Here is a 23,927-nt window from a genome sequence, read left to right as displayed (position 1 = left end):
TTTAGTGCGCTTTTTTACCATGTCGAAGTCCCATCACCAACTAGCCCAAATTTCTGCCCTGAATAGTCTTCTTTCTAGTACAATGGGCCCTGTTCTTCCAAACTATATGTGTTACAACCCTTCGGTAACTTCAGCGTCGTTGATCAACTTGATCGCCATCACAGCGTGTCTAGCGCTCGACCCGTGTCACCCCCTTTTTCTTGTGTCCTCGTCTTAGTGCGCTTTTTTACCATGTCGAAGTCACTTCATACGGATTGAATACAAAATGCTCGCGATATTATTGCAATTATCAGGGCAAAGACGGGATCTACAGCGCCTAGCGCCGTCTATCTGATGGAGTTCAGCGAGTAGCGAGACCGATTCGCATCCTCGTCCTCTGGCAGCTTGTCACGTAGCAAGATGCATATCAACGACGTGAATGCGGCGAAGACAATCATCGTTGACATGACGATGACCAGCACGTCCGTAACTTCGATCCTCACGTCCACCGTGCACGTTCCGTTCTCAGGCTTGTGTTCCTGCGAAGGAGGGTGAGAAGGAAACATGGTGGCCCTGCTCGAAGTGTCGTCCTGATGACCAGGCAGGCGATCTCTGTACGCGGCCGACGCTCGCACCTGACTTCGCTGCTGAAAGCAGTGTCTCTGCGCCACAAAATGTGGGGTGATCTCTGCGTACGAGCGTTTTCCGTGGGTTCCTAACGCCGTTAGAGAAATTAGGGACATAACGACGTAATTTTTGCTTAGAACATTTGGCACTTTGTGGGGGTAGCTTCAGTAAGTAGTATAGAGTTAAGCATAGTAGCCCACCGGTACCACGTAAGTAAAACGGTTGCAGAGGAAAATCACTAAACAAGGCGTGTGGGCACTAGCAGGCCGCTGCTTTTGATAGGTCGCTCATATTGTGCCGGCCGCCGGGATTTTCTGTTTACCTAATAAAGTGCCGGCAACGCTTTATGTTTTGCTTCTTTTTGAACGCATCAGTTACTAACTGTAATGCAGTCAATTCAATATCCGGGACACGCAAATTGCAAGCTACGCGAATTGTTGCCCACCATTGGCTGGTCGCGACCATGTGGCCATCCTGGCGGCATCTTTTTGCCGACAGTCGGTATTTTACTTTTTTAGTGTCTCCCGCGGAAATGCATTCGAGAAAGCTTTATGCGTATATATATATTAAGCAAATATCGAACCTAACCAATCTTAACCTAACACAAACCATTAAGGCAGGCCCTAACTAAGCCCAACCAAACCCAGCCCATGTACTCACCTATCCTTACCCAACCCATAAAGGCAGGTCCTCGCCAACCTAACCTAGACCTTGGATATAGGCGCAACCACTGTTCCACGCTACCCACGGTGCAATGGAGTAAGCCTGAACAACAAATCAGATGACAGTGCCGGCAAAATGTCCCTACCAGCTTAGGTGGAGGCTGATGGAAATATTTCTTCTGCAAGGAAAAATAAAAAATAACAAAAATATTACAATAAATGGGAAAGTGGGAAAGAGAAGTTATTACATATAGAAACAAAAATAAACCGAGGTAAACTACACAGAAAAAAAACGAGAAATCCGTAAAAACCGAGGAAAGAGAGAAATAGCGGAACAGTTTAGTAAGGAAAGAAAGGTTGCTGTGGGTATACCTGAGGAGTAAAAATCTACACCCCACTAGAGTTCACAGCACTGAGAACATCCCTGAGAAGTACCCACGCAATATCATATGCAATTCCGTGTAACCAATGGGACAAGCTTTCCACCATCGCAATGGAGGGCCCGTTCAAAAAGATAGCAGGGATTCTTTTAGCAACGCTAAGACGACGGGATCAAAGAAAGAAGGGCAAACGCAGGCGCCTGTGTTTGTTGTTCTTTATTTGCCCCTATTGTATTAGCACTTTTAGAAGAATGCAGCCGTACGAACTAGCTCGCCTTTCATTATTGCAACAATAGGGAGGAAAAGTGGCAGAAAAAAAACGACTGCAATTTGGCCACGCCAATACAAATTTCCTTTAGACGCAGCATTCATTCCAGCTCAAAGAGTATTGGCGAATACGCACTGAGGTTATGCGATTGTCTTTAGGTGTGTAAGACTATCTAGGGTTCGGAGAGTGTACACAGGCTTGAGAGGACGGACATACGTCTTTTGTGGTCGAGTCTCCTTGTACGTGTGCTCCAAGTAACTTACTGATTATGCTGATAGAGATGATTCTCTTTGTCGTTTAAATGAGCAAGGACAACTAAGGGCAAGAAGCGCCACAAACATAGAAGTTGTTGAATATGTAGCGTTATTTAGGGCGACATAGCGTGTTCTCCGGTGGTGGAATTCACGCTAGTTCCCGGCGTGTCAACCACGTGGGCCCGCACCTACTGCAGCCCAGCGAGGTTCTCCGATAAAAGAAAACAGTACACATTAGTGCCGATGCACAGCCGTTTATTTGGGAACTTCCAAAGTACGCGAGCAATAATGTCGATGGTGTTCACGAATCACGCCGTCCGGTCGTGATATTTTGTTGTGCATGAAAGTTTTTGCCTAGCGTACTGAACTCGACACGTGTTAGAAGCGATGTGCAAGTGCATTAGCCTGGTCTTCCAGCTTGTCGCCTTTCGGGCTGATCCGGGGCAGGCTTTAAATCTGAAGGCATTTTGGTCTTTGTAGTCATGTCCATACTTTGTGTGCATCAGTGTGCACGCTTTGTGTCTGATGTCTTTTTAGTCTTCGTATTTATGACTACACTTTGTCTATGTCTGTGTATGTGTGTACGAACGCAAACGCCCGTGCGTACGAGGTTTCGGCGCATGTAAAGATCCCCAGGTGGTCAAAATTATTCCGCAGCCCTCCACTACGGCGCGCCTCATCGCCTGCGGTGCGTCGGCTTGGTAAACCCTATAATCAATCAATCAATCAATCGAAGTTTACGAACACCAGAAAGGCGCGCCAATTCTCCACTTTTGCCTCACGGCACACACTCTTACCAACCAACTTCGCCATTGTGAAGAAAATTAGATTTGCGACGCGGAATATCGACGAAGGAAAACCCACGCTTTGTGTTTTCCTCGCGCGCACGCTTACAGACCTCGTTCCGCAAGGGCCTCCATGGGTTCCGAAATGTTCTTTTCAGCGGCGACGACGATGTGCGCCGTTATGAGTTTCGTTACCTCTTAAACGTGTGCAGGCTTTATGGATGCATGGTAAAACTTAGATAAGATCTTTGGAGGCTTTCCAGTTTGCTCTTGCCTGATTCAACATTTATTTTATGGGAACATGACGCGGTTATGCCTTCGCCTATGTATGTCAGTGTGGCAGCGAAGTGGTCCGGACTATATGGCTTCATGTCGACCTCGCACTCAAGAGATGAAAAAATAACTGCGAAACCAACAGCTAGGTCTAACTGTGTTTAAGTGTTGTGTCTTATGATATGGTATGTAGGCTGTTTTTTTTTTGTTGAATATGCTCGCTCCCGAATATGTTAATTGTCTTTCAATCAGGAGACCATAAGCATCCGTGCTGAAGAGCCCCAAAGTGCATAATGTTTATTGAGGTCGCCTGTACAAATCGAAGGGTCGGGCAGGTGATCTGCCACAGCCTAGAACCAAGAATTACTTTCATAAATTATTTAACCCTGAAACAATGAAAGGGAACGATAAAGTATGGCATAATTTGAATTTCGTGCTCGGACGTGCGTGAAGCGAAATGAAACCGAGATGAAAGTAACCCTTGACTGGGTGAGTTCAGCTGGAGCCAAACTGTCAGACGCTTTCAATAACTTTGTCGTATCTCTATCGAGCAGTAGTTGCTGATCGTGCAGCTCAGATTACATGGATCCAGAACAGGGAAAGCGCATTTTTAATGCCAACAGACGCTCAAGGATTTCACTTGGCGTTCGTTTCTCTGCGCAATAGCAAATTTTACCAGTTAAACATGTTCTTGATATTGTCGCTCCGGTTCTAGCACATGTGTATAACCTAGTTTTCACACAGGCCATTATCCCCCAGTCCTTTTCAAAGGCGGAGAAGAAAATATGTTTTCAAAATACAGACCCATTTAAATTATCCCAGTCTTCTCAAAGTACATCGAAAAGCATATAAACAAAACGATGAGCAGTTTTTGTTAACAGCATGAACTGGTATGGACAAGCCTCAGAAAAGGTCGGTCAGCAGAATTAGCATTGTTAACACTGAAAGAATTAATTTTGGATGCGATTGAAAGCAAATTACTCATGCTTGGCATCTTTATAGACTTTTCCAAGGCTTTTGATCGCATAGGGCTCCTGCACTGGAGTTTGGCGGAATGCAGCGCCCCCTCGTGTCCAACAGGTCTGGGTAGTACAAAAGCAGACGACCCTCGCCGCCCTCATTGGGTTTTCATTTACAAGCGAGAATAAAAGTTGGTTGTACTTAGTTTAACCGCTTTGTGGCGCGTTTGAATGACTGTATACCGTATGAAATAGCCCTTAAAGTAGTTGCAGAGGCCAAACAAAATAATATCCGCTAAAAGAAGCCGATTTATCGGCTTTCTTTTGAACGAGTTGTGGCGGTAGTCGCGGCGTGGGACAGTATCGGCAGTTCGGGTGGTCTAACTTCCTGACGGCCATTAGCGTTCTTTCTTCTTGCGTGCGGTCGACAAAGGAAAGTTCACGAGTAGCATAAATACGGAATGCTGCTCATCCCATAGCCTGAGGTAACTGCAAAAGGTTGCTTCAGCGAGAACATGTAAGCGAACACAAGAATTGCGCAGCCGACTCAGCTGACACTGCTGGCCTTGCACCGCCTTGAAAACGAGTGAAAATTTAGTTTTCTATTTTCGCAAACTAAATGATTGTTGCGTAACGTTTTACGCCGCATGATATACGAACAGCATGGTACATGTATACTGCAGTAGGATGGAGAGTTGGACGAGTTGGTAAAGTGACAGCGTTGGTTGGAAACAGCGCGTTAAAACGGCATCACGGTTCTTTTCTTCGTGCTCCCTTTTTACTGCGCTGTTTCCAACCATACATGTATACTAGCGAGTAGGTGAAGCAATAGCGCCAAATAATCAAATTAAGCGCTAGCAAAGGACGCAAAACAAGCGCTAAATCGCATGCCCGCTAACTGCACATATGTGTACATTTCTATTTGCGTAATATAACGCAGCCGCATACACGGAGCGCGGCTCCGAATATTTTTTACATGTGGTCATCACTGACTCTGTTGGTTATCTTCTAGTGCAGGGGTCATGGCTAACAATCTGAACGCCGACACGCCAGTTTGTCCTCAAATGGAGTTAGACAGCGAGACAAGAACAGAGAATTCATCGCTCATACTGCATTGTCCCCTATCTTCACACTTCGCCAGATCATTGTCAAGCATTATTGGTCATTCGCTTAATTTTTTTTCTTTGCATTCAAAACACCCTTCCCCTCCCACCCGATTTTCCGTCCTGCCCTCCGCCGTGTCGGCTGCATTTCACTCGGCTCTACACTCTAAAACGTTGCTGACACTTATTATATCCTATAAAGTGCGAACCGGGAATATATGATGCGAGACCGTAATTAAGTAAAGTTAGAGCAAACAAGGAAAGCGAGCGGTCTCTCAGTTCGCCCGACCACTTCGTTTTACGGTCACTAATTTCGGAATGGGAAAACAGATTTCACGCTTGTGACGCTCGCTGCATTTTGTCACTAAGACATGCAACAGAACGGGAAGCTAACGCTGCACCGTATATTCGTAACGGCGAAGCAAACGAGCACTGTTTAATGAAAGTGCACGCATAGTGCGCAGGTACGCAAAAGAGCGGCGCACCGCAGCAGACGAGTCTGTGGTCCTCCGGACACGCTGGCTTTTTAAAGCTCCATCATCGCCGATTGCGTCACTCTTCATTTTTGATCGGCTGTTGTTGAAAATTCCTTGTCACCTAGAGTATTAGTTTAAACTAGAAGTTTAACTGCAAATTTCTCTTCATACGACCATCGATCGGTGAACCTGCACTGGCAGAGCGCCGTCACCATCCCGGCACTTTCGTCGGCGCTGTAAACGTATTTAGCGCTGTGAAGCTTTTTTTCCTAATGCCATGCCAAGTTGATCGCCGGAAGAAATGGGACGCATCGGGGATGGGCTGGTGACCATGTCGCAAAGCAATCCGGAGCATCGAGCTCATGTTCCTTCTGTCAATACGGGATTTTATGGGACCCGCGCGGCTTTGCACTACCCGGAAGTATTGTCCGGAAGCCGCTTGCGCAGCGTTCCCTGGGCAGGGCAGGAGGCCTATTAATCATGAAACTTTAATAAAAATCTCGAAATTTATGGTTCCCGGGAAAGATGTTTAGACTTAATTACAAGCTACTTGCAGCGCCGAAAACAGTATGTATATTAATAATTCATCCTGCAAGTTTTTTTCTAATCCAAATCAACAAAAAAATGCTGTACACCTCAAGGTAGCATTCTTGGAGCCCTGCTGTTTAACCTATACATAAATGACGTAGTCATTACTACAGATTCAGCCAAACTCATAATTAACGCGGATGATACCAGTGTATTTTCATGTGAGGAAATGCTTTCAATATCCACCACCAATGACGTTCTAAACAAACCTCATAACTGGAGCCTTGTCAATTCTTTAGCCATTAACGTAACAAATACAAAATAGGTCATTTTCAGTGCGGGAGACAAGATCATTGATACCCATGATAGAAAAATATTTGGTAGCTGATTTTTAATAAAAATGTTGTCCTGGAATAACGATGCTAACTCAGTTGTGAGCAAAATTTTTCCCGTTGCTGGTATTCGCACAAAACTACATTCCCTTTTGCCTCAAGCCTTAAGTTTCTGAACTAATATTCCATGTTTTTGTCGCACTCACAGTGCTTCCACCTAGTTTGGGGACTTACCACTACATCAAACTTGAACAAACTATTCTTGCGTCATAAAAACGCCGTACGCGCGGTCACTAATTCTACATGTGATGCCCATAGCAACCAACTTTTCCGGCAGCTAAACATTTCAACGGTGCAATTTATCTGCGACACCAGTGTATTAAAACGTTACAGGGTAGCAGTTAGACAGCATACAAATCCCTACGAACAACTCTCCAACTTAACGTAAATACGAACAACTGCAACACACGACGTTGTGAAAAATTCCAAATTCCATGCGCACGCACTAACTATGGGTTTCAGATGCTACAGCATACGCTGCCAACTCTTCTAAACACAGTTGCACAATAATCACAAAAATAAATAATAGTGCATGCCTTTCAAATAATATTCATTGGACATTTTCCATCATGCTCCGGTGTTCTTTTTCTTTCTTTTGTTACGCTGGATTCTTGCATCTCTTCTGTAGTTTTCAATGTATGACATGTACCTTGTTTGTTGCCTAATGATTGCCAGTTGTGACTTCTCCAATTCTTTGGTCTATCTCTGTCGCACGTACACTGCGCATTGCATACATTATTTCAGTTACAATTCGAACAAATTGTTCCTGTATTTTTTTTCTCTGTGATGTAAGCCGTGCTCTCGTATGATGTTCTTTATAATACTTTCTAGTTCTGTGCTACTCCTGCTCCTAAGCACCCTTGTTTGTTTGACTCTAAACAAACACCCGACGAAGGGGCACAGACCCTCGACAAGCCGAATCCTTTGAGGCTCTTTTCTGTGCCTCGGACCACTGTAACACGTCTGATGTTTGGTAAAGAAAGAAAGAAAGAAAGAAAGAAAGAAAGAAAGAAAGAAAGAAAGAAAAAAAAGAAAGAAAGAAAGAAAGAGGTAGAGAGCTGGATATCAAGAAAGATGTTGTAGCGCCACCATCATCATCTTCTTAAGCGCCACCATCATCATCAACAGACTGGTCAGCTGGCTCGGAGGGACACGCGACACTCGGCACCCGGCACACGTCAGGAACGGCACCTTCGTTTGTACTCGCTTCGTTCCGACCATGGCGCAGCCAGCGCAACCGTAATATACGTTGGCTCGCCCGCACCGCCTCATCGGCCGCCTACAATTTGGTGACCCGACAAGCGGCTTCGCCATGGCTTCGAGACGCTGCTTCCCCAGACACAACGCGGACGACGCACGCGAAGAACGTTCCCCGCCCTACCCGACCTTCCTTTGCTGATTCCGTTTGACGCCATCTCAAACCACGCTGCATGGTTCGTCATATTGGAGAGCCATTTTTACGTAAATGACATCTGCTCCCCGGAAATCAGGTACCTCTTGACACTACAGAAGCTACCTGCTGACCTCATTGAGCAGATCCAGCTGCCAACCCCAGGCCATAGTGCGTATGGCAACTTAAAAGACACTGTCCTCAACCACTGCGGCATGAACACCTGGCAGACGACAATTCCGACAGAACCTGGTGCCGTTACCACCATCAGTCCTCCTCCGACCCGACCTCGGCCATGTACCCGAACCCTCACTAGGTGACGGGTCTGCGATCATGGGCGCGTATCTCGAGCTCCCAGCCGCACCTTCCACGAGAGGACTGGAGGCCAGCGACATCACGGGCGCCCACCAACCACCGCCTGCTATGTCCACTACTACCACACCACAAGAAGGCGCCGGTGATCCGCAGAGCACCCAACCGGCGACCTCCCTCACTCCACGGTTGACGCCACCCCCATCTAGGCCCACTGCGAGCCCTTCCCTGACACCACTCCACAACGTGTTCGCCGCAACACAGCCACCTGAATGGCATACACGACAGGTACAGTGCGCCACCGACGAGACTCACATCGACGCACCAGCCATCTGCCGTCGTGACATTACGCGTTCCGTCTTGGTGGATGCGCAGGAGCAGCGTGACTCTTACAATGAAGCACCTGGGCTAGTAGGCTCACAACGAGCAAAGATGGACACCCTCCAAGTACCTGTGACCAAAACGATGGCGGGGCAGTCAGACCAGAACAAAGAAGACTGCAGTCGGCTTCCGAACCACCCACCACGTGCACTCTTGCCTGTTGTTTCGCTTGCTGAAGCCGCGTCTTCTGCTTCGAGCCGTCAACGCCGAATTAGACCACACAAACATCATGCACCTTGTGACCGACTTGTCGCTCCCCGTCAACTCGCTCCCTTCATGACAGTGCGGGAGTCAGACGATCTGCGGAGACAGCGCTTTGCCCGCCCCCTTCGACAGCAACGCGTTCGAGTTCCCAGAGCATTCACCACCCTTCTGGGTGCCTCATGGGCCTTCGCACATAAGCAACATCGCTTCGAGCTATCACGACGGTCAATGACCCATGGTTCGCTCATCCGTAGACGAACGCGGCGGCGACTGCGTCACTCCTTCCGCACATGCTGCCGTGGTCTGTGGAACAACAGAGCTGGCAGCAGAATGGAGCCGCCCTACACCCGCAAGCCATCTGCACCCGTTTGTCTGGACCACCTTGTAGCTCGGAGAGTGCACTTGAGCTTTGTGGGACATCACTCGCTCCTCTGGGCGCTGCTAGCAGCTTCCGCCCCGCAGGACGCTCGTTTCCGCCTACGGCCTCTCCTCCACTCCCAGGCAAGGCCCCCCGAAGGAAATGCACACACCGGACGCTACCTTGCCGACGACCAGGACCGCGCCGTTAGTCAACCCCAGCCACTTGACCACGGACTGCCCACGGACTCTACCTGACAACGGACAAATTGTACATACCTGTACATAGTGCACAGTGCATTTTCGTGCATTGTCATTTACATTTGTCACTTTATCGCGCTTACATTTGTCACTTTATCGCTAGGGGGGGAGCCCTGTAGCGCCACCATCATCATCTTCTTAGCGCCACCATCATCACCAACAGATTGTTCAGCTGGCTCGGAGGGACACGCGACACTCAGCACTCGGCACACCTCTGGAACGTTCCCCTCGTTTCCACTCGCTTCGTTCCGACCATGGCGCAGCCAGCGCAACCGTAATAAACGTGGGCTCGGCCGCACCGCCTCATCGGCCGCCTACAATGTAAACGGAGTATGCCATTATTAGCCTATTAATATTGTGGTTCGAATGGGAACCGCCATAAGAACGTTCTGCAATGGGATGACTTGACACGAGCGCGATCTTCGGGCAAAGATGGCAACCCGTAAAGATTATGCCGCCCCCGTCCTGGTCCTTCCTAATTACCATGTAACTACGCGAAACGTTTGTGAGTTTGGAATTTAACTGTCCCTTGACGACACATCCAATTTGGCCGATTGGAGTGCGCTACCAAATTAATACCGAGATTGTTAAGAAGACCCTCAACTTCCACTGGAATGTTTCCTCTCGCCATAGTTTAAACTAAAGGGACTCCGCAATACTTTATGAGCAGTGAAAGTAAACCTGCGCGACGTTTTGATTACACTACCAGGCACGCAAATTACCGTAAAAGGCGCGGAAAATCCACCCGCTCTCTTTTTAATTTTTCTCATTATGTCCAACTGCCACCACCAAGATTACGTCACTCGGGTGGTGGCTGTCCAACTGGCCGGGCAATCTGGTCAATCTCGCGGCTTACTTTTAGCATTTCCTGTGACGATCTGCCGTCGTCGCCACTGTGCACCGACATCTATGCCTTCTGTCCTGAACCTGTACGAACAGTTTTGGCTTTTTTTGCGTTTTGACTGCACGCGGAGTTTTAGTGATGAACTACATCAAACTTAAAACTTTCCTTTCAACCAGGCCATTGACAATTAACGTTTATTGCTTCAAAAACGTCCTGTACCAGAAGGGTACCATGTTGGGCAAGTTGGTGGTGAGATAAAAAGGAGGCAACATCGCAAATTTTGACGAAAGACGGTGAGAAACACACACACTACAAGCGCTGCTTGGCGAGAGCATTTGTGGGGCATGCGTGCGTTAGGCTTCAATTTACACGTATTTAATAAGCTCAATTAAATGGTAACAATGAGCATCGTGTAATTAAACAATTGATACCATTTATTTCAGCTCATTCAAAACTTGTAAAAAAAAGCATAGCGCACTCATGCCTCACAAATTCTTTCACGAAACAGCGCTTGTGGTGTGGGTTTCTGTCCGTCCTTCCCCAAAGTTCCCTCCTTTGTAAGCGCTATACCAGACCATAGGTCGGCAAAACAGAAAGAACTCACTCAAACTCAATCACAATTTTTTTCATTCACGGTGTACTCAATCAAACTCAGACTCAAAAAGTTCGTCTGTTCACAAAATCACTCGTACTCACTCATCAAATACTCATTTGTAATCGTACTCACTTGTACTCAAACTCATTTGTCCTCACGAGTATTCGTACTGAATCTGTACTCATGAGTACTGAATCTGTACTCATGAGTACTCAATCTATACTCATGAGTACTCAATGAGTGCCAGTGCTCATGAGTACTACTCATGAGTACTACTCATTCTGCACTCATGAGTACTACTCATTCTGCACTCATGAGTACTACTCATTCTGCACTCATGAGTACTCAATCTGTACTCATGAGTACCCAATTTGTATTACTCACGAATAATCAACTTATCTGCACTGTTAGCTAGGTCGTAGCTCGAATGAAAGACTAAGTAGAAAAAATAAATTGTTTAATTGATTAGAAAAACACAGGTTACATATAAATCAGGATAGAGGAAGAAAACGTCTTACGCGGTGCACTGTCGTTGGGCGACTTACTGCGGGAAGGCAAGTACATGTGAGAAAGCGAAACGGAACGTAAGCACTCGCGTTGCGTCCGGCGTCTCCTCTTGTTCTCAGGCCGGGTCGGGCTCAGGGGAGCTCGGGGCTTGTCGGTGCGGCCGTGGCCGTAAACTGCGTTTTCTTGCGTGTCTTCGGGCGGCAGCGTTTGTCGTCCGTTTTCTTGTTTGCACTACTGTTTGCACTACTGTTTGCACTACTGTACTCAGGAGTGCACATACTCAAGAGTGCAAGCACTCGCAAAAACAGTATTCATGAGTATTGTACTCATGAGTGCTGTGTACTCATGAGTGATGTATACTCATGAGTACTGTGTACTCATGAGTACTCATACTCATGAGTACTCAAACTCATGAGTACTCATACTCATGAATATTGTACTCATGAGTACTCATACTCATGATTAGTGTACTCATGAGTACTTGTACTCACGAGTAGTGGACTTACCCCTGTACTCACTCGTCATCGTACTCACTGTTTTTTTCTGGGTGTGTGATCACTCATCATCGTACTCACTCGTGAGTTTGAGTACAAATGAGGACAAATGAGTGTACTCACGAGTGAGTACGCCGACCTATGTACCAGACTGAGCGCGCGCTCGCGAGCAGAAAGCCATACCCGCTTTTTTATTTGCACCAGACTGGAAATAAACCTCTCCACGTTGCGGAGAAACTGAGAAAACTCCCCTGGCTACGATATACCGAAGGCCGCCGAGAGAACGCCATGAGCCTCCCCCTCTCCGGGGGAGAAGACGCAGCTTTCGTCGCATTGTCCGTGGTCTAGTTGAGAGGGAGCGATGATGCGCGATTTTTCATCGCCTGTAGTTTCGGTGATAGTGAACGCATTTTAATACTTCTTGCGGGCGGGAGATTGTTGGGAAAATACACTTTACCCCAAAATACATTCCGAGAAAGTCTATGGTAAGTGCTGCAGGGTCCCTTTAAGAACAACTTGTGTGCGTGTGTGTGGGCCTGCGTGTGTTTACCATTGGAGGGGTTTTTATCTCTTCTGTTGGCTTGGACGTCACATCCCGTTGCCTTCGCTGCGATGCAGACAGGAACGGTCCCATGCCCATGTTGTCGGATTTCTGCGAGTTGCCGACATATCTCGCTCCCTGGACTTCGCACACTTTCGTGTACTGTTGGCCTCGGCCGCCACTAGTGTCACTAGATAAGGTATAAGAGTAGCGGCACTCATGCACGCAAGTGAGCAACGGCGGCCATTTTGGTGTTTTTCAGTGTTGCGAGACGGTCCCTTCTACGACCTCGCCGCTAACTTCTACCGGGACGTTTGTTAACAACATAGCCGAAGATTAAAAAAAACGGCATCTTCGTACGCAGTTCCTTCCAGAGGAGGGAGCCATTTCCCGAAGCCATTTCCTTCTGACTCCACCCCCCTTTTCTACACCGGCACCCCTAATTCGGAGCTAGATGCTGAAATTACGCGAGTGTAGGTAGAGGCAGCATTACGCGCCCTTCGACGGCAAACGGCTCCCGGCCCGGACAAAATCTCGAGTAAAATTCTTCGCCATCTGGATGACACATCTATAGATCACCTCACCCAATTCTTCAATACACACTGGAACGCTGGTACACTACCTCGTAGTTGGAAACACTCCGATATCACTTTGATTCCCAAGCCAGCCAAACCTCTCCCACTGCCCAATCTACGACCAATCTCGCTCACCTCCTGTCTCGGAAAACGTTTCGAACACGTCATTCATAATCGGCTATCCGCACACCTTGAAGAACATTCCCTCTTTCCCCCTAACCTCATAGGCTTCCGCCCCGGACTGTCCACAGAGGACGCCCTTCTGCAAATCCACCATGATATTCTACAACACCCCCCCACCAGAGACTGCGGCAATCCTAGCCTTAGATCTCCATAAGGCATTTGATCAGGTAGGGCACTTCGCCATTCTTAGCTCCATCAGCACACTGCACCTAGGCGATCGAACATACACCTACATAGGCAATTTTCTCACTGATCGCACCGCCACTCTCCGACTGGGCACCGTCAAATCAAACATTTTCGACATGCCCAACAGAGGCACCCCCCAAGGGGCCGTTATTTCACCTCTACTGTTCAATCTCTCCATGCTCCCTCTCGCGAATGCTCTAGAAAATATACCGTCCCTCCACTCGACAATATACGCGGACGACATTACACTTTGGGTCACGCAAGGCAGCAACGCCCACATAGAGGCCACACTCTCAGCAGGGGATGCCACAGTCTCCCGTCTTGCTGCACAAGCAGGCTTGACTTGCTCGGCGTCTAAATCAGCACTCCTACTCCTTCCTCCACCTAGAATTAGACCCACTCCCCCGACCACCATTCAGGTAATGCTGGACGGACAACCAATCCCCCGGGTCTCCCAGCTTCGCCTTCACGGCATGCATCTCCAAGCCAACAGGAGCAGCACAGACACCAGACATCTCTTGCGCACTCACACCATCCAGACTATTGGTCTCATTAAACGTATCCCGTCTAGGAAACATGGGCTAACGGAATTAGAACGGCTGCGAATCGTGCAGTGCTTCCTGGTGGGCCGTTTTTGCTATCACCTCCCGTACGCACAGCTCACCCCCTCTCAACGTACCTCCCTCGATGCCTTACTTCGGAGAGCCTATCGCTCCGTGCTGCTACTGCCCCCACGCACCCACCCAACGACGCCTCCCGCTTGGTATACATAATACCATAGACGAACTTGTCGAAGCCCATAGCTTGGCCCAGCTTACGCGCCTTTCCCAGACCCCGGCTGGTCGGCAGATCCTCGATCGAATTCATGCCAACCCCCCGCTTATACTAGATCCTCCAGCTCACATCCCCCGGCTTCTCCGCGGGCGTCTCCACATTAAGCCGATCCCGCGAAATATGCATCCAGCTTACCACCGCGGAAGCCGTCTAGCCCGAGCCCAAGCACACCTCTCCCGCTACCCTCCCTCTGAGCATACTCTCTACGTAGACGCCGCGGCCTACCCCACCCATCCCGCCTTCGCACTCGCTGTAGTAGGCGCTTCTCCAACAATCCCTCAGGCTTCAGCTACAGTCGCCACCACCTCCTCGGTAACTGCGCAAGAGGCAGCCATCGCCCTTGCCCTAACTCAATTACCTACCCCCCAGATCATTTTATCTGACTCCCAAACTGACATACGAAATTACACAAAGGGCGTCATTTCCACAGGTGCCCTCAAAATTCTTCAGGATCCCCCTGCCCACCCCGTGATGCTGCTGTGGACTCCGGCCCACACCGGCGTAGGTTGTAATGAGACGGCACACCAACACGGCCGAGCTTTGATATCCCGGGCTCCCGTTTCTTTTACGCCTACACACGGCATCCCCGTAATGTCCCACGCGTACCTACTTACGTACAGGGACAACTCAACATTACCGCCTCCTCCGCAGGAACCTACCTTCCCCGCGCTCTTCACTTACTCCGCCGGCCGCGCACATGTGGCGGCTCTTACAAACCCACACTTTCCCACACCGCACTCTCCTTGTGCGCACTCACCGACACCAATTCACCTCCCCTCACTGCCCCTTTTGTGGCGCGCTGGACACTTTCTTCCACTCGCTCTGTGAGTGTCCGCGCGACCCCTTCCCCCCTTTCCCCTCTTCTCACTGGGAGCAGGCTCTGGGGAGCTCTGACCTCGCAACGCAAGAAGCCGTCACGGACAGAGCCCTGGATGTCGCGGGGGCCCTTTGGGCGTCCACCACCCCCCTACCCTCAACCCAGTGTAAAATAAAGTGGCACTACTACAACTACTACTACGCAGTTCAGCTTCTGAAATGCTGCTACACGCGTAATCTTTGATTCGTGTTCGGAACAACGTTAGTCACGCGCAGCCGCAGAGCAGGGAGGACAATCTAAGCCTACCACAGTTTACCGACTGAAAATGCACAAGCAACAAAATGGCAGCGCCATGAACCGTCGCAGTGTAAACAAGTGTCACGTGATTCGAACTGACCAATGATCATGGCGGCGGCACGGAACAATAGGAGAAAAGAGTGCCGATACTCTGTAACCTTATCTAGTGACACTAGCCGCCACTACCGAGCACATCAGGAGGCCACGTGTGGCACAGGTGGTGTGGTGTATTGGGAGCCGCCTCCTCCGTACCCTTAGATGCACTTGGGTTCAGTGTAGTGGGAACGGTGGAAGCGTCATCGCTTCCGACAGAGACGGTTGCCCCACAACCACTGATGGCTCGGCAAGCGGTATGGTGGGCGGTTGTTCTGCCTGAGGCAACCCAGCGTGAGCGGAACCTGAAGAACCGCTCACCTGAGCTGCCGCCAAAAACAGACGCGCTCCTCGCCCTTCGGAGAGGTGCGTCAGCGTACTACGCCCGCGGGAAACCTGCGAACCTCTTCCGCGCCTCTGGGAAAGATGCTTCACTGACATTTATGTTTATTATTTTTCTTTTCAACAGAAACATTCTGCAAGTTCTGGAGAAGGCCCCATGTATACCCTGTCAGGTTGCTGCATAATAATTAGGTAACATGATTGTTTTGTGTGTGGTGGTCATGTTCCGAGAATTTTGCACACGTAACCGGGCTACGGCAAGGGTTGGTTGCATCCCCGAACCTCCGGTGCTTGAAACAGCGACGTTGGATCGGCTTATAATGGTGCCTTTTAAGTGCGAATGCACTTTATAAGCGACCCCAAACCATCCACCGCCGGCGGCGGCGGCGTCCGCAGTGCTCCTCTATATTTAAAAAAGAAACAGCATCCGGCGCCAGGTTTCGATCCGAGGACTTTGCGGCCGCAGCGCGACGCTCTACCGACCAAGCCACGGACGCGACGCTGATATCAGTGTTAGTGACGCGCCTTATATCTTTAACGCATTCAAACTACGTCGTCAGCGGCGTGCGTTGGCGACTCAGCGGCGTTATAGCGGCTTGATAACTGCGTGGTGTACACGTGATACTACAAACCCGATGGAAGAGATGGAAGAGAAGGCGGCGAGGCGGTGGGCTGCGGGGGCCGAGCGCAAGCGCCGCAAGCGGGCCGACAACCGTGCATTCGCACTTTCACATTCTCCCCCTCGGGGAAATGCGGGGGAATTTTTTGTATGGAAAGGGCCTTCACGTATTCTTTGAGTGTCGACTGGCCGGAGGTCGAGATGATATTTTTAACGGGAATTTACTTATTATGTGTGCGGATGGTGATGCGTTTCACGGCAATGGCGTACCGACACTTGAAGCTATCCAGAAGGTCGACATCTGTTTCGTTAACAAGGTATGGCTCAAATATCGCAACCTGAGAGCTGTTGAGGCTCGGACAGGCTGTGACAATGATGTCCGTATCAACCATGCATGATTGAGAATTGAGCATCGCAGCCTGCTATTGACTGTTTATACCGACAAGAATTTTAACGGTTCTGTGTTTTTTGCATTATGTGTCACACTAAAGATTCATATAAGAAACTTCGAAATACAGCTGACTGAGCCGAGAGGGCGGGCTGTATCTGGAAATTCGAGAATATTTGTCTGGCTTTAGAAAACGTATTGCTGGTTAAGGGCGAACCAATACTGCAGGGCGGCCCCTTTTAAGGGCCGATCAGGTTTTTTAGGTGTTTTTTTTTTTCATATGGCATAGAAAAAAGGACAAAACTGAGCTATTTTCTTCAAGGACTTTACCCTGATGGTCAGGCCCCGCAGTGTTTTGACTGGTAGATAGACCTGAAGCAAGGATCCAGAGCTTGACCAAGACTACGACGACCCACCGTTCGTGGTTTCTTACCCTCCTCCCACCGACACATCGCCGCGGTCGGTTACTGCTTCGTTTGGGGGCTCGGGGTGTATGAAGTCGCTATTACAGTCGCCTCAAATAGACAAGCTGCCTTGTGCAGGGTGACTGCGCTGATTGATGCTTTTTTTGTCTCGTGCCTGCCGCAGCGTGAAAAATAGCAGCGGTAACTGGCAGGTGTGCGATGAAATTTAGTCATATTTTTTCGCTTTGAGGTATTACTACGCCACCTGGTACGCGGAGCCTGAACTACAAAAACTACTCTCTGTTCTTTTCCCATTGGGTACAGGCTGACGGCGCTACACAGGAAGAACAATGAGTACAATGAATACATCAGGGTGTGATTTTAGGCTTGAAGTACTTCTTGCGGTTGAGTTCCACTGGTTAAGATCTGCGTCTGCATCCTTTCAAAAACTGGAGCAGTGCATTCAACTGCGTCTATTTTCTTAGAACTCTTTCTGGAAATATTTTATTAGTATATTATTATTGAAATATTAATATTATTATTATTATGTAGCTTTCATGTAGCATGGCGCCCAGCCGGGATGCATGCTTGCTCTGCTCCTGCCCTTTTTTCGGAAAACAACAGTTCTATCGCTGCGAAAGCTGTGTAAAACGTGTGCACGCAAAGTGTGTGACCTGGCCGGACGACCAACTGGAACTTTTGAGGGCTGGATCGCGCCCATTTTGCTGCAACTTGTGCAATTCTATTAAGTCGGGCGCTAAGCCTAAAGACGAGATGGAGGCATCCCCGACGGAAACGTGTTCTCCGCAGACCAGCGCTCCCCCGACCAGTTCCTCTCTCTCCCCTCCGGGTGACCTTTGTGGTGAGATTGCCGGTCTCCGCCGTCTTCTCCTCGACGCGCTGGAGGGAATTTCTTTTTTGAGCGACGAAGTGTCGCAAATGCGTGAAGAAAATGAGCGCCTCCGAAAGGACCATTCCCGCGTAGCCGAACAGCAGGCTCGAATCGTCGCCTCCCTCCGCTCCGAGGTTCGTTTTTTACGTGAGGAGCTGGCCCGCCGTGTGACCCCCGCGCCTGCGAAGTCCCCGACGGTTGTTCCTTTTCAAGCTTCCGTGATCCCCTCAACCTCCGACAACCCCTCGCCCTCCGACACGCCTCGAGACACCGAGACCAGTCCTGTTTGCCCTACGCCGCCAGCTGGTCAATCCCCTTCGGAGCAACGCGTTGACGATCCTGCCCGACCCCCTTTGACAACAATTGTCACAAAGGGTGAAAAGAATGCAAAGAAGGGAAACAGGCCTGCATTCTTTGGAGCCATGGAGTCGTGTGCATTGTCGGTGGTTGAGCGGCCGCAGCGTCAAAGGGCACTATTTGTTTCAAAGTTGGGCCCTGACACTGCCACTGCTGACCTCAAGAAGCACATCGAATCTCAAAATATTTGTCCCATTTCCTGCCGGCGGCTGAAAACAAAATATTCGTCGTACTCCTCATTCTACGTCATGGTTGACGAAGAAAACATGAAGCGTCTGAACGACCCCTCAATGTGGCCGCGTGGCTGCATTTTCAAGCCATTCCGTGGGATTCTACATGATGACATGCTCCATCCTTCAGAGTCTGTAATTGGCAGTGAAGGTGTGTAATTTGGACATCTTTTACCAAAACGCTCGTGGTCTACGGACTAAGCCAGCTGAATTCTTCGCTAATGTTATTTCGTCTTCGTTTCCTGTCATTGTGATTACCGAAACTTGGCTGTGCAATGAGATTTCCTCATCAGACTATTTTCCATCAAGTTACAACACCTTCCGCAGTGATCGTGACTTCAGCGCAACCAAACAAAAAGGTGGTGGCGTACTTATGGCTGTAGATAATTCTCTGAGAACTGTTCGGCGAAGTGACATTGAAACTGTTCCTGAATCAATATGGGTTGAAATTAGCCTTGATCGCTGCGAAAAATTGTTGATTGGGTCCTTCTATGTGCCGCCTAGCATTACCCCAATCTCTTTTAATGACATCATCTCTTCTATTGAAAATGTCATAGCTTCACATAGGAAGCACAGGATTGTTGTTATTGGTGATTTTAATACCGCTGGTATCGACTGGAGAACACTTAAATATTCTTATTACCATCAATACGTAGAGAATAAGTGCGGCCTGCTATTAGATTTTCTTGCTTTTAATTCCCTTCAACAACAATTCTATTGCCAATCCTTGCGGTAACATATTAGATCTGTGTATTTCGAACAATCAGCCTATTGAAGTGTCACTCTCTGACGTTTTTCTTGTTCGTCCCGATAAATTTCACCCACCACTTAAACTAACACTCTCTCTGTCAGGGGAAAAACAGAGCTTTCAAAATAACATCGACAAATCGCCCAGATTTGCTTTCAAAAAAGGTGACTACGTTGGCTTACACCGTGACTTATCCTCCATTGACTGGTCTATGGTAACTGAAAAAACCAATGCTGATGACCAAGTAGATCAGCTTACGGAACTTATCTTAAGCAGTATGCGCAAATATATTCCACAATATACTCCTAAACTCCATAAATATCCCCCCTGGTTCTCGTCTGAACTTATAAGTGCTCTAAAGCATAAAGATCGCGCACACAGAAAGCTTAAAAGCACTCCATTTCTCGAGCGCAAGGAAGATTTCCGATGCCTTCGAACTCTCTGTAAACGCCTATATAAACGGGATCACAGTTCATATATTGCACTCTTAGAAAAAAGCGCCTCTGACAGGCCAGCTGAGTTCTGGAAGTATGTACGCAAACGGTCTAACAAAGGTGAAGAGCCTTTAATACTACTGGACTCCGATGGAACAGAACTACAAGCCGTCGCTGACTGTTTTGCCACGCAGTTCTCTTCAGTTTATAAAGCCTCTGACTCTAGCACTACTATCGAGCAACATTTGGAAATCAACACACCCAATGCTCTGTCGCTAGATGAAAATCTCATCAGCGAATGCATTAAGCGCTTGAAACCATCCTTATCATGTGGTCCAGATGGTATCCCCTCAGCCATACTAAAAGCTTATAGCAGTATATTGGTCCCAGTACTGACTAGCATATTTAATAACTGTCTGATTACTTCCACATTTCCTAGCATGTGAAAAATTGCCCGTGTTTTTCCAGTATTTAAGTCTGGCTCCAAAACTGATGTCTCGAATTATCGACCGATTTCTCTTCTCTGTGCCATGTCAAAGATTTTTGAGCTGGCCCTTCACCACTTACTGTCTTTTAATGTGAAAAACTCATTGAACAATAATCAACATGGATTTGTCCCTGGCCGCTCAACCGTCACTAATCTTGCCAGTTTCATGACGCAAATATCTACACCTGTATTCCAGAGAGGACAGGTCGACACCATTTACTGTGACCTCAGCAAAGCGTTCGATGTAGTCAATCACTCAATGCTTATGGTTAAACTTGCTCATTTTGATGTTGACACCGCTGTTGTGAATCTATTGCATAGCTACCTTCGTGACAGATCATGTTATGTTGCCGTCAATGGCCAAACGTCCTCTTTTTACAAAGTGACCAGTGGTGTACCTCAGGGTTCGGTATTAGGCCCACTCCTCTTTTTAATGTATGTTAACGACGTTTCTTCTGCCATTCGCAATTCTTCTTTCCTTTTGTATGCAGATGATATAAAGATATTTAGGGAAATTCATTCATTTAACAACTGTCGCTTGTTGCAGTCTGATTTGTGTTCTTTTTCAGAATGGTGTAAAAACAATAACCTTTCTCTCAATATTTCAAAGACAAAAGTCATGAGTTTCACTCGCAAATCATCTAGCGTACCTTTTTTATACTCTGTCAATTCTGTGTCTTTATGTAGGGTTTGTGAGATCAATGATCTCGGCGTTCTCTTTGATAGCACCTTGCATTTTTCAGCTCATACTAAGCGTGTTGCTATGCGGGGTCTTCGTTCTCTCGGCTGTGTTTGGAGAATATCGAGAGAATTCAATTCTCCTATGCCACTCCGCAAATTGTACACCGCAATATGTCTTCCTCAACTTGAGTATGCATCTGTGATCTGGAATGGCATCTCTAATTCCTTAAGTAACGTAGTTGAGCGTGTCCAGAAAAAATTTCAAAGCATTTACAACCATCGCTTTGCTAAAAATGACTCTGGCTCGTGTTCTAATACCATTGACCTATTGTCACTGCCTTCACTTCGCTGCCGGCGAAATCGCGCCGATCTCTTCTTTATTTTCAAGCTCGTTCACGGTACTATATCCTGTCCTATACTGCTCAATAGTATTAATTTTCGGATTCCGCGGAAGCAAACAAGAGAGAGCAGGCCGTTTCTTGTAACTAGCCGCCTCTCTCAGCACTCAACCCTCAACAGGATACAAAGTCTTTATAATTTTTATTTTCTTGACCTCGATGTTTTTGATGGGTCACAGTTATCGTTTTCCTCCAAGGTTTCTACCGTTATAAGATAACATCACATATGCAATTTGTTTATATCCTTCTCTTTTACTTTATCTGGCGCATTGTTGTATGTATGTATGTATGTAACACAGAAATAAGGGTTGGCAGTCGAGAAAACCTCGGAAAGCAAAGGGGAGGATGTGGTACATCATTGAAACAGATTAAGAATTTGGAAAGAAAGAAAGAAAGTGAAGAAAAAATGCCCGCCAGGTGGGATCCGAACCCACGACCTCCAGAATACCGGTCTGGTGCGATAACCACTACGCTACCGGCGGGGCGATTTTCCCATTCACTTTCTGGGGTATTTATGTTAGGTATGTTTGTTTCCTGTGCTTGGGGGTGGTAGCAAGCGCCATTCGGACTAATCGGGGTGAAGGGGACCTTCTTTTTAACCCCCGGGTCGTGACTCGAGTGTCTACGACATGTCCAGAGTGGTCGACCAGCTTTGAACCCTCTTAAGCTCCCTTTGGCAACAAGACTGCCAGAACAGAGGCCCTCGCTATGAATGTAGCGAATCAGAATAGGAAATGAGGGGCTCGTTGAAAATAACACAGAAATAAGGGTTGGCAGTCGAGAAAACCTCGGAAAGCAAAGGGGAGGATGTGGTAGATCATTGAAACAGATTAAGAATTTGGAAAGAAAGAAAGAAAGTGAAGAAAAAATGCCCGCCAGGTGGGATCCGAACCCACGACCTCCAGAATACCGGTCTGGTGCGATAACCACTACGCTACCGGCGGGGCGATTTTCCCATTCACTTTCTGGGGTATTTATGTTAGGTATGTTTGTTTCCTGTGCTTGGGGGTGGTAGCCAGCGCCATTCGGAATAATCGGGGTGAAGGGGACCTTCTTTTTAACCCCCGGGTCGTGACTCGAGTGTCTACGACATGTCCAGAGTGGTCGACCAGCTTTGAACCCTCTTAAGCTCCCTTTGGCAACAAGACTGCCAGAACAGAGGCCCTCGCTATGCATGTAGCGAATCAGAATAGGAAATGAGGGGCTCGTTGAAAATAACACAGAAATAAGGGTTGGCAGTCGAGAAAACCTCGGAAAGCAAAGGGGAGGATGTGGTAGATCATTGAAACACATTAAGAATTTGGAAAGAAAGAAAGAAAGTGAAGAAAAAATGCCCGCCAGGTGGGATTCGAATCCACGACCTCCAGAATACCGGTCTGGTGCGATAACCACTACGATACCGGCGGGGCGATTTTCCCATTCACTTTCTGGGGTATTTATGTTAGGTATGTTTGTTTCCTGTGCTTGGGGGTGGTAGCCAGCGCCATTCGGACTAATCGGGGTGAAGGGGACCTTCTTTTTAACCCCCGGGTCGTGACTCTTTCCAAATTCTTAATCTGTTTCAATGATCTACCACATCCTCCCCTTTGCTTTCCGAGGTTTTCTCGACTGCCAACCCTTATTTCTGTGTTATTTTCAACGAGCCCCTCATTTCCTATTCTGATTCGCTACATGCATAGCGAGGGCCTCTGTTCTGGCAGTCTTGTTGCCAAAGGGAGCTTAAGAGGGTTCAAAGCTGGTCGACCACTCTGGACATGTCGTAGACACTCGAGTCACGACCCGGGGGTTAAAAAGAAGGTCCCCTTCAGCCCGATTAGTCCGAATGGCGCTGGCTACCACCCCCAAGCACAGGAAACAAACATACCTAACATAAATACCCCAGAAAGTGAATGGGAAAATCGCCCCGCCGGTAGCGTAGTGGTTATCGCACCAGACCGGTATTCTGGAGGTCGTGGGTTCGGATCCCACCTGGCGGGCATTTTTTCTTCACTTTCTTTCTTTCCAAATTCTTAATCTGTTTCAATGATCTACCACATCCTCCCCTTTGCTTTCCGAGGTTTTCTCGACTGCCAACCCTTATTTCTGTGTTATTTTCAACGAGCCCCTCATTTCCTATTCTGATTCGCTACATGCATAGCGAGGGCCTCTGTTCTGGCAGTCTTGTTGCCAAAGGGAGCTTAAGAGGGTTCAAAGCTGGTCGACCACTCTGGACATGTCGTAGACACTCGAGTCACGACCCGGGGGTTAAAAAGAAGGTCCCCTTCACCCCGATTAGTACGAATGGCGCTGGCTACCACCCCCAAGCACAGGAAACAAACATACCTAACATAAATACCCCAGAAAGTGAATGGGAAAATCGCCCCGCCGGTAGCGTAGTGGTTATCGCACCA

The 23,927-nt window shown here is 48.2% G+C and overlaps 1 protein-coding gene across 3 annotated transcripts in view; it reads right to left on the bottom strand.

Moving 5' to 3' along the window:
* Nucleotides 1–247: 247 nt before the first annotated feature.
* Nucleotides 248–23,927, bottom strand: part of LOC144151715 (uncharacterized) — a 55,775-nt gene continuing 32,095 nt past the window's right edge. For all 3 annotated transcript variants that reach the window (XM_077682835.1, XM_077682838.1, XM_077682836.1), the window contains one exon: nt 248–518. In XM_077682835.1, the coding sequence (XP_077538961.1) occupies nt 327–518 (192 nt within the window). In that variant the 3' untranslated portion in view covers nt 248–326. The remainder of the gene's footprint in view (nt 519–23,927) is intronic.

This window comes from Haemaphysalis longicornis, unplaced genomic scaffold (assembly GCF_048455015.1).
Source record: "Haemaphysalis longicornis isolate Haplotype H1 unplaced genomic scaffold, Haemaphysalis longicornis Haplotype H1 scaffold_9, whole genome shotgun sequence".
NCBI lineage: Eukaryota > Metazoa > Arthropoda > Arachnida > Ixodida > Ixodidae > Haemaphysalis > Haemaphysalis longicornis.
This window is presented reverse-complemented; position numbering and strand designations above follow the sequence as displayed.